Consider the following 12,239-nt stretch of genomic DNA (forward strand, 5'->3'; position numbering starts at 1 on the left):
CCTGGAATGTTCGGCTAGAACTTGGTCTTGCTGATATATTTGTCAGTGTATGCAGATTTGAGTGGCAGGCTGGTTATGGAGAACTGGCATATCCTGGATCATATGGTCAGAAGAAGGGTCTTCGAGAGATTGTGACCAATGGATGCCAGTTCATAGGAAATCCGGTAGAGCCTGTCTTGAATATTTACAGTTATACTTCTCATTTATAATTTATTTTGTTTTTGGGTGTGGCATATCCACTTTTTTGTTTGCTTAGTTCTTTCTCATTGCAATGTGACGGGTATAATGAGAACAAACCTGTGCACACTTCTTGTAGAAGAGAGAAAGCTAGTAAGGTGTCTTCGCAGGTGCAAAACAGAGAATAGAGGCTGAGTGGCATATCTAAATGCCATGACTTCGGTGGAAGCAGCTTACCAAGCTTCCATCAAAACCACAATCAGGGGATGAAGCTGGGTAGTGATGAAAAGGGGCAATCACCCCACCCTGAAAATCCGTCGGTGCCTAGATATATAGGCATTTATTCTACTTTTGTCCCCCTAACTTCGATGTTAACCACAGATTTAATTTGGAAGAGTGAGAATAAGAGACTTAACTCGATGACTGTGGGGGAAAGAAGGAAGATTTTAGATTGTCTGAGGGTAGATTAGCCTCCCGGACGCTAAAACCCATCATTTTATTCTTCTTTTCTTCTTGCTTATTTCTTTTACGTGACGCCCCTGCTGCCATGTCTAGAGGTGAATTTCTGCTTTTATCCCTAAATAATGCATAAAAACATAGCTAACTTCACCTCATTGTCTAGAGATGAACTCTTGCGGATCATGTTGTATGAAGATGTGAATGATCAATGCCTGTTTTCCTTGAGCTCATCAGAGGCACGACTGTCATTGGTCTTCCAATTCCATTGACTTCTTAATTTCACGGGACGATATCTCAACTGCGAGTTTTCTTGAGTAAATAGCCACTTCACTGGTCTTGTTATAAGTGGTCATAGGGAACATTCAAATTACCATTTTAAAAGTTATGATTAGGATGTCCTCACTGCAGCTCTTTGGGTTTGGCTAGCTAGGCGTCCCTTCTGCCAATATAATGCAAGTAGATTAAGGTTTCATATGGGTAAAATGACGCACAAAAACCACAAGGGCGTCCCTTTCTTAGACATTTAGATTCACTGTTGTACGTGGTTCTTGAACATTGTCTTAGTGCTTGCTAGACCCTGTTTAGTTTGGCCCTTTTGCTTCCAGTCTTGTCATTGTAGTTGTCAATAAGTGCCTACTTTTAGCATAATATAGTGTTGGCGAGGTTGTTTGATCTTCAAGATGAGCTTCCACAGTTAATATAATCTCCCAACGATAGACGCTTGTCCTCAAGGATGAGTAGAGAAGTAGACAGTAGAACATATACGAGTGCTAAAAATAAGACTGACATATCAATATATTATTATTCTTAAATAATCATTGAATCACAATCTCCAAAACATAACAATTATTTTATTAATTATATTAATTTTAGAATAAAATAAACTTAGCATCCCTTCCCTAATTAATCCCGTCGTGATTCTCTCTGTGAATATAAAATGTATATATGCTCTTTGCCTGATTACTTTTTAGTCATTATTAGAAAAAATAAAAAGTCATATCGTAAATCTTCAAAATTTAATTATACCAACTCCTTATGAGAGCTCACATAAAAATGAAATGAAAATATTGTTAACTAAGCTTGGGGTCTCGGTTTTCTTCACCCACCTTCCCTGGAACTCGAGAATCAACTTCTCAACATAAAATATTGTACTACCTCATATTCTAAATATAAGAGTTAGTTAACTAATTTGAATATATTAAGAAAGTTTATTAAATTAGTTATTTGTAATAAATCGGTATTATTTTTCCTAAAATATCATTGCTAATTATGTATATTAGCTAGAACTATTATTTGATGAAACATTTAACATGTGCAACTATTACAAGGACTACTTTGAAAATAAATAAATAAATATGAGAGACAAAGTGAATTGAGATCTTATATTTAGGCTCAAATTAAAAGTCAAACTGGCTATGATTCTAAGGACCGGAAATAGTATTAATAAAAAAAGTGTTTGAATAGAAACCAAATCATAGTTTTAAAAATGATTTTACAGTATATGAAATAAGTATATGAGAAAAATTTTATTTTTTTCAAAAAGCACTTTTAGGGAAAACCAAACACTCTCTAAGTTGCAGTTTAAAAATTGAATCGCTCTCCGAGTGGTTTCCTCCCACATTATTACTAAAAACAAGGATGAAAATTTTAGTCAGTATCCCCTTGATTGTGCATCCCTACTCAGGCAGATTCTTGACAGAAAACCTACTAGGCCCATGCTTCAATGAATGCCGCATGTATTGATATTGATTAATGATAACTCATTTATGCAGATTCTTGTTTTATTATCAAAAGTACGTACGTACATATGATGAGCATTAGTCTGATTTATTATTCTTAAACACCAAATTAATAATGCATCATTGTCTGTGAATCAAAATATTTGACACTGCGTCTGCTTAACTTTAGGAAGTTGCAATAGTCAATTCATGCAGAATTTCATCAATGTAACTCTGTTTTTATTATAACGATGTATTACATTGATAACTTCGCATAGATTAAAGATTGAATTTATTTAAAATTAGTTAATGCTTTTAAAATTTTAAAATTATCCTCAATGAACTTCATTACTTAACTGAGGTTGTTTAGTTATTTAGAGAATATCAAAGCGAAGGATATTTAGAGGGGGGAAATTAATACATTACACAAAAGATGGTATATTAGTGACCATGAGAATGAGGACATGAGGGAGCATATAATTAACTTCGTACCGCCTTACCTCCGAAGGAATTACATCTATCTCTGATGATATGAGCATGTGAGAAAGCAAAGATTTGACCAGATTAACTGAGATTTGTTTGGCGGAAATCATAAGTGTTTCATCATGCTTTATGCATAGTACTTTAGCAGTATACTTCAGTGTCACTTATGCATGTATAATATCACTAGCACCAGCACATCGTATAAATCAACAAAATGAACTACGCATCTTTTCTTTAAAATACCTTTGTGTATGTAGAGAGAGAGAGAGAGAGAGGATGAGGGAGAGAGGAGATGGGACTTCAAAGAAGGACGAGGTACAAAATTGAATGGCATTCATCATAAAGACCGGTTAGTGTCGACTTTTCCATGTTCAAACACAACCGCTCTTTCCAGGTTTTTACACTTCAAAATTCTGGCTATAGCTAGTGGAAACCTTAGTTTCTGGTCTTCTCCGCCGAAGCAGACATGCACACACTCACCAGGAAGAGTGCCATATCAATTGAAGCCTCTCCATCTCCAATAAATAAACCCCCCAGGGGATGTGTCGGCTGGCTAAGTTAATGTTCTCAGGATTTATGTATATGTGATGTCAGCATTTTAAAGCAGTGAACAAGTCCCCAGCCAATGTGAATAAAATTAAACCGACCCGATCGATTTTTTTTTTTGGTAAAGGACCCGATCGATTTTATTGGACTGTTACGTGTGAACCAGGTTGTTAACTGAGCATACATAGTATATGCATTAAATATATTGCTGTTGACAAACTCACCTCCTAACGCTCTTTCGGAGAAATAACTCCGACTATTTTTTGGGATTTGAGCAGTACGTACTCGGTTTCGTTATATATAATATATATACATATATATATTGTTCGAATCCATTTATGGTATGGAGTAGCCCAGTGTTCATGTTTTTGCAGTAAAAATCTTTAAATATTAGAGACAAGCATGAGGCAAGTGTGTGTATATATATATGCAAAAAGTTTTGATGATATTCACATTTAAGAAGGACTGGGTAAACAATTAGACATAGAGAATGATGTCTGTCTTTCAATATTGACAGTCATGGCTTTTGCTTTGCTAATATACAACTTTTTAATATTGGAGCCTTGATCTTTTAATAACCTCACCAGGCTCCTCTTGGCATTACTCCTAAATGGACAGTTAGATGCCATGAAGCCATCCACCAGATGCAGGTAAGCTTCCAGGTCATGACAACACGCCATGTCAGCATCTGGTCTCAGATAAGGTGACATCTTCGTGTCCACACGTAGCTCCGATCCTACGTGTGTATATCCCAATGGTGTGTTCTTCTCCAACATATCCAGTACCCCACCTACCTTGGAGCTTCTCAGTTTCTGCTCCGTCTCTTCACTCACAAACATCCCCGGAATCCTCGTTATCACATCCTGCGAATTCACTATTCTCAGAACTTTCACGTTTTTTCCTGTAATCTGATTCCCAAACTCCTTGTTCCCCACCCTGGGCCCTCCAAATGAGAATACAGCCACTGGTGGCACCTCGTCGTCAATGGTGCTTATGTCATCGGCAACCAACAAGGCTAAGGCAGCCCCTAGGCTGTGTCCCGTCACTGTAATGCTTAGTTCCTCTCCTTCGTATGTTTCCATGAGTCTCTTTATTTCTGCCTTCACCGACTCTGCTAAGCTGGGTACGTGGGTCCCTCTGGTTTTGTACAGGCTCTGGAACCCGCACTCTACCTTGGCCTTATCTTCGTCTTGTGATGGCGAGTCGTCCATGTCGCTCAACTGGGCCCTCATGTTCTCCGCCCATTCAAGACACGTTGCTGTGCCTCTTAGAGAGATTACGATGTCTCTCCGTCCCATCCTCGCGATCTCTCTACGGTCATCGCAAACGGCAACGTACCCGATCCAGCTTGATCTCTGGGTCATCCACCCGAGATCCGGAGCGACATCGTCTATCCATTTGGGCAACCCGACTGAGGATGTGGCGTAGAGGCTCTTCGTCACTCGATACGACCTATCGGGAAGGATTACGTGACGGGGCGCCGGTGGCTCCTCCGCTGACATGGCCGGATTGGAGTGAAAGGAATGATAAGCAGCTTGAACGAACTCACCGTACCTGACCACCTCTCGCCGGAGATTCTCATCAAGCGGATCCAACATACCCTTCCAATCGTCGCAGCCATGATATTCCCTCCACCTTCTGCCCAGAACGTTCCTCGGGGAACGTTCCTGGGTCATGGACAGCAAGCGCTGCAAGCGGTTGAGATGTCGGGGCGACATTTCCTCGGTGGCTTTCATTTCCGGCCACATCTTCGCCAAGTTCAGTCCTTCCAGTACGGTCTTTGCCTTCTTTTCATTGTTGGGTTGTTTCTTATCCTCAGTAGGTTGCTGCGGTAATGGTTGCGGTGGGGATGGTAGTTGCTTCGTCTGGAGGAGCTTGTCGAGGTTGGCGAGGTGGAGCCTAGTTGACTCAGATGTCACCACTTTCAGAGAGTCAGTGGAGGAGGGCGCGGCCATCACAGCGGGGTTGAGCGGAGAGGCATGGCACTTGAAGCTGGCGCGTCTGGCCTGAAACATGTGAAGGTTTTGGGCTGGCACCGTTGAGTTGATCTGCATCATCATCGTGCTTGAATCGTAGAAAGAAGGGTTGGTAGCCGAGGAAGACGAAGCTCTGTTAAATTCTGTGCAAGGCGCTTGAGTTTCAATCCTAACCGACGCACAGGATAGATGGTGGGGGCTATATATATATACGGTGAGCGCCTCTCGCCTGGGTGGAATTTACCAATATAGCCGCACATTAGTATAGAATCCTGGCTAATATTGTAATTACGAGTCACGATTGCGAGGGTTGAATTGTAAAAGAAGCTATGAGGTGGACCGTTTCTGCGTGTAAAATATATAATTTCAGAGACAGAGAGAAAAGTAAGAGAACGGGGAAACGCGATTACTCGTTTTTTGAAGCTAGATTGACCGAATTAGCCTTCAATATTTTATGAGGATTAGGAATTAGGAATTATGGGGTTTGACTCTGCGTTTGTTGATTGTCAACTTTTTTATATTGTCAACATATATAGCTGTAATTCTCGTATTGAGTCCTTAACTTTTTTCATTTTTTAATGCTGTTGTTAATCACAAGGCAGCTTCTTAGCGTTTTTATATTCATGCGAGATTGTCACACTGATCGCAACATGCTACGTATAATAAGTTGGTTGTGTTTGGATAAATTAGATGTGGACACAGACTTGTGCGTATGGACAAATTTCAAATTGTTTTCGAAGCTAAGTCAGACAACGTTGCTGCTTTCCAAACTCCTGGGATCGATAAAATTAAAGACAAATGTGAAAGTTGTTGCGTTATTTTTCACTCACTGGCATTTTGATTTTTGAATTGGGATCGCTTCGACATATATGCATGATGTTGTTATGAACTCCGTCTTTTGAAGAGCTCAAGCCTGCCATATTGTGCGTGAAAAGTCCAAAGCAATGAGAGAATTTTGGTTTGAGAACTTTGAAAATTTGAATGAATTAAGGTTGGAGCGATTCAAGTCAAATACTTGAGCCTCAGGCCATATCTCCAAAATTCTCAAGGATAAACACTTTTAATGTTAGTTTGGTCTTGCGCTTGGAATACGCCCTCTTTCCGCTGAGCTCAGGGATTACAATAGCACACAACTCTATATTTGCGTGATGCTGTGCGTATATATGCTTGGATTACAAGTCGTGCTCCCTTATAAACTTATTCAACAAGCAAGTACTTATATATTAAAGTTGAATTGTCCCTTTCCGAAAGAACTCGAAAGTCCTCGTCTTTTGTACACACCTCGCCAGCTTAATTAGCTTACTACTAAACATGAAAAATTCAAATTTCCCATATTGTGCCGGGAAAATTGCAGCGTTGACTGTTTTCTGGCAGCAGAAATAAAATTATAATAAACAATATTAATTTTTTCTCTTGAATTATATTAGGTGCGCGATTTTCTGGGATCTTAATTGAAGATTTTTCACATGACAAGATGATTATATTCGATGGATGATAAGGATATTCATACGCGTACTGTTAGTATAATATAATGGAACGCACGCGTAACGCGAGAATATAGTGAGAGTGCCATCTCATTAATTATTAGTATACGTATATCACGCCGTGTCTTTAAGTGTGGAAGTACGAGTTTTATTATAAAAGAATTTATTTATTTAAGGATACGGATATGATAAGGAAGGGGGGTAAAAAAGGGATAGAGAATAACAGTGGGTGGGGATAAAAAACAAGTATTTGAATAATGAGGGTGAAAATTAAACAAAGGGGGAAGCAGAGATCTCTGATTGGAGGCACGAGGCATTGGGTGGGACATATATAGTGAGCAATATGAAATTACAAACTAAAAAAAGGAGCACTAAAAAAGGGGGGGCCAATGAGGAAGAGCAGCATGATAGATGAGCCACTTCAAAGTTGAAACTGAAGAAGCGAGTGAATAATAGTTGAGATGCATGTGAGGGAATGAAGCTTTAGTGAATTAAAAAAAGGAGGACAGGCATACGTGTTCAGCCACAGAAAAAGAAGAAGCATGTGATGGATTTGGAATCTCTCCCATCTCATATCTCAATCCACCCACCAAAAAAAGGGTAATATAATGCCCCAGGTAGGACATCCATCTCCAATTATTTTTCTCTCCTGTATGCACACTTCACCACCCACACACTCTCTATCTTCTGTTTTATTCCCTTTCCCACCCCTTACATTATACTCTCCTTAGCAATTAGCTGAGAGTTAATTTTTGTTTTTTTTAATACATTTGTTTTATAATAACCCACCTTATCTAACTTATAAATTGATATATAATTTAATTTTATAAATATATGTTACACTTATTATGGTTAACAAATTTATTCAGTTTTTTTGTCTACCTAAACTAGTTTTATATTTCTTATATTAAGAACAGAAAAAATATCAATTAGATTGTTTTGTTCAAGTCAGTTTCATTTTGCCCTGTTCCTTTATAACTCTCCACCCTGCCTGATGCCCTCCAAACCACGATAAATATATATATATATATATATATTATATAATCCCAGAAAGAAAACTGGTTCTTTCATCAACATCAACTTCATTTCTCTGCATTTGCTCGTCTCTTATTTCTCTTAGTCTTCTAATATTTATTATTTTTTATACAATTATTTTATATCTTGTGTTATGAAGTCTGATTCAATTCTGATCAGAGTTTGATCAGACGTACTTAGCTCCTCTAATATAAACTTTTTTATTTATCATGCTACTTAACTTTTGGCCTAATTCCTATCACTTTTATTATTTAATTTGCCTTATGTCCTTTGTAAGTTACACTGTTTTTCAAATTAATTTGGTAGAAATTAGAAAACCAACACATATATACGCTGCTTGTAAATTAGAAAATTGTGGTTCACGTGCTCTCAAAATCATTGGTGCTCGAGATCTTCATCGATCACGTCTCTGAATATTATAATATTTAATACTTCTTCATGCCTAAAGTGTGCAGCCGAAAACCTAGAAAAATTATCCTAATTATAATGGGAAAAAAAAGAGTTACTCCATACAAAGCATCACATGATAATAAATTTAAAATATTATTATTGCTAATCACGGTTGCAATATATAATCCTAAAGTTAAATTAATTATTTAGAACTAATGTGTTAAAAATCTGCGATGCCTTTTTAAAATATCTCCATCATTTAATGAATGACTTCAATGTTGTTTCCAGTTTGGTCGGAATTTATGTGAATGGCAAAGAGTGAGCCCCGATTTAAGTAACCTTGACAGTGCCCATTCACAGTTCTCCACTACGAGTCTACGACCACCGTGCTTCGGCATGGATCACTATCCTGCATTATTCCCATTATTCCCATTCATAATGTCCTCAGTGGTTGACCGCCAAATTAATTAAGATAAACAATATCAAGGGAAGAAGATGAGCTCGCTATTACTACCTACGGTCCTCAATATAAGAACTAATTGACTAATTTGAGCAGATTAAAAAATTAGTTAAGTTAATTATTTGTAACAGATAGGTGTTGTCTTTCTAAAATATTCTTACTAATAAAGTATACAAGTATTACCTTAAAAAAAATAAATAAATATGATAGACAAAGTGGATTAGGGTCTTATATTTAGGACCACAATAAAAATCAAACAATGTCTTATATTAAGGACCGGAGGTAGTATTATTTTGACTTGGAGGGGAGAAGATATACCTATCATCTGATATTATAAGTGAGATAAGATGCGTGATTGGGTATTAATGACCGGATATTACAAGCTGAGTGAAATCGGATATGCAACTTCTCATTTGCATTTATGTCACTGTGCTGCCAATTCAATGGTTTTAATTAAGAAAAAAATTTAGGTTAAGTTATTTATATCCACTATGTCAAGTTCTCCAATCACATGTAGTCATATGTCCTTTTTTGTTTTATGTGAATTTATAATTAAATGTTATTAAATGATGATATTTTAAAGATAGAACATGTAGTTATGCGTGATTGAAGAACCTGACACAATAAATATAAGAAACTTGATGTAAATATTGTCTTTTAATTAACTCGCTTGTTAAAATTACCTTTTGGACGACACGAGACAGAACTAGAACAAACAGAATGGAAAGCACCAAAATCGTGGAATTAATTAGATGACTATTCAAACGAATATCGCAATCACCAATTAAGTGATTGTGATGATGTAGTACTTCTTTAATATAATTTAAAAAAAATGTGTCACTGACTCACTGCCACTACCTTCAATATGCTTTCCTCCATGAATTCTCCATGAGACATAGTAATTAACTAGTGCTACAAATTATGAGATCCTCCTTGATGAGTATTCTAAAAATATCATAATTAAGAGATTTACTTCATCGGCGTCACTAAAATCAACTCTAGAAAAACCAAGGCCAACTAACTAATTTCAAAATCAACATGCAGCATGTAATTATTAATAATCTATGATGCATTGATACCAATGGTACTATCTGTCATGCAAGTTAGCTCTTTTAAGCCGTCTGTAGAAATAGAAATATCAAACACGTATAAAAAATTTTAAGAATTAAAATTTTTGAAGTAATATTTAATATTTTTTTCTGTTCTAAATATAAAAGCCATTTTATAGTGTAATTTATATTACAAAATGAGTCTTATATTTAGAATTGGAGGAGTACATTTTACATACGTACACATGGAAGAAGTATCGATGCACGTTAATATCATATTGATAGGGATATGTCAAAATTCAAACCGTTTGAAAAGTCGGTTCTCTATATAGACGGTGCGTGTTGAACTTAGTGTGTATCTTGCTTCTTGTTGTATTCGCTCGGCCATTGTCACGCGAAACCCTCGTGGCTTTCACCCACCACTGACCACACATTACCCAATTCACTGGGCTCCCTTCTCATTTCAACCCAACACAATCCACATGCACCTTTCCGACCACCAATATGTATCATACTTTCCGTAATTCACCCGTATAGAACAGCGCTTTCTTTCCTCTTTTTTCCCTCCCTCCTTTTGTTAGATTATTTTTAGCTAAAAAATTATGAGCGATTATATGTGTATATATGTGCGCGCGCTTAGTTTAATAATTTCCTGCATCTGTTTTTAGAGGAAAAACACTTAACCTTTTTTAATTAGACAAATTCTTACCTTAAAAAGGGTTTGACCAGGCAGTCTTTTTTTTAAAAAAAAAAAACTACAACATAGGTCGATTGAAAAAAAAATCCCCTGGGAGGCGTGGGGATGACTATTTTGATTAATTTGATTGATTCTTCTTCTTTTTTTTTTTTTTTACTCAGTCTACGTCGCAGCAATTCTGGTCGTGGGTTCACAATGACGAACTCCGGCCCCAGACCAAAGGACACCAAGCGGCAACAACAAAGAAACACATCATTATTGTTTAATGAACACGTCATGTATAAGCACGTAAGCCTGAAATTCTCCCATCTTCCCACAAACGCCCTGAGGCTTGGAAATACCATTACAATTACAAATAATACGAGTAACCACTAGTTCGTGTAAACTACTACCTCCGGTTCTAATTATAAGAGCTAATTAACTAATTTGAGAAGATTAAGAAAAGAAGTTAAGTTAATTATTTGTAATAAATATGTATTGTTTTTCCTAAAATATTCTTGCTAATCAAGTGTATTGGCTAAAACTACTATTATTAGAACGACGACCTTGAAAAAATACATAAATATGAGAGACAAAATGGATTTGGATCTTATATTTATGATCAAAACAAAAGTCAAATAAGGTCTTATATTAAGGATCGGAGGTAGTATTACTGATCGAATTTGGAGAGATTGATTAAAAATGTTACTAAGCTCTAAAATACTTATTTAAATTATTAGATTGTATATTAATTTACAAGTGAGACAACTTAGCTTAGGAAAAAATAATAGATATAAATATTTAAAGTGATTTAATAATTCTATTAATGTTTTTCAAAATAGTTAACTGTCAACACGGAAGGAGGACGTAGTATGGTATAGGATATCTCACAGGAAGATGAAATGGAATATTAGCTTAAGAAATGCTTTGGACAATAGCGACAAGAAAACAGTACATGTCCCCTGTGTTAGAATTTAATATTGAATCTGGGCGTGACAAGCGGAGACCACCGGCCTGACGTGGCCGTGGAAAACGCGAAAGTGTTCAGCGCAGACGCGCGTGCACTCCATTTTCAGCTTTAGACTACTCCACTATTCATTCATATTTATTATTATTATAATATTATATAATTAATACACCCACACATTACACATACACATATTAATTTCATGATCTAAGCAAGAGCGGCGCCTAATTTAATTATCTATATCAAGTTCTTATGCGCGCGCACACAAACACGCACAAATATATGGAACCTTTTGTCCATCCTAGACAACAACCGAGGGAAGAAAGAAGCGTTGAATAAAAACATATGTATCACATGAAAGGGAAATTAGGAGGGGAAAGTTGGGTGGGCGAGGGATTGACCCATTTATGAAGTGCGTGTGAGTACGACGCCGACCACTAAATGTGACTGCTTGGATTTTGATCAGTGTGTGTGAAAGATTTTTGCTTTGAAATGATGCCAACTACTCTTCTCTACTCTTTCTGGCCTCTTAACATGTTCCACAGCCTTAATGAAGGTCGTTGACACCCAACAAATTAAATCGGTCACTGTGTACTGGCCCTTTTATTTTGAGCTCTAACAACTTCCACACAATTACACTGTAATTTCGAGTTATATATATGGGGAGCCAGTAACGAGTGTCTATATGTGTGAGAACATATTAAAATTAAATGATACTCCATTCCTTATCCTTTGCATATATACAGCTTTTCACCTTTTATTGTTACCGAATATTTAACTGTATTGATCATGCATGAAACACAAACACACGAATATACT

At 36.8% G+C, this 12,239-nt stretch overlaps 1 protein-coding gene across 1 annotated transcript; it reads right to left on the reverse strand.

The window, feature by feature from the left end:
* Nucleotides 1-3,811: 3,811 nt before the first annotated feature.
* Nucleotides 3,812-5,520, reverse strand: LOC114720959 (phospholipase A1-Ibeta2, chloroplastic-like). Its single transcript, XM_028906702.1, has one exon. It carries the CDS (start codon nucleotides 5,441-5,443, stop codon nucleotides 3,839-3,841), a length of 1,605 nt encoding a protein of 534 aa, XP_028762535.1. The 5' UTR covers nucleotides 5,444-5,520; the 3' UTR covers nucleotides 3,812-3,838.
* Nucleotides 5,521-12,239: the final 6,719 nt, after the last annotated feature.

The sequence above is a fragment of the Neltuma alba genome, unplaced genomic scaffold, assembly GCF_004799145.2.
Source record: "Neltuma alba isolate B1F8T4 unplaced genomic scaffold, ASM479914v2 tig00012009_pilon, whole genome shotgun sequence".
Lineage (NCBI taxonomy): Eukaryota > Viridiplantae > Streptophyta > Magnoliopsida > Fabales > Fabaceae > Neltuma > Neltuma alba.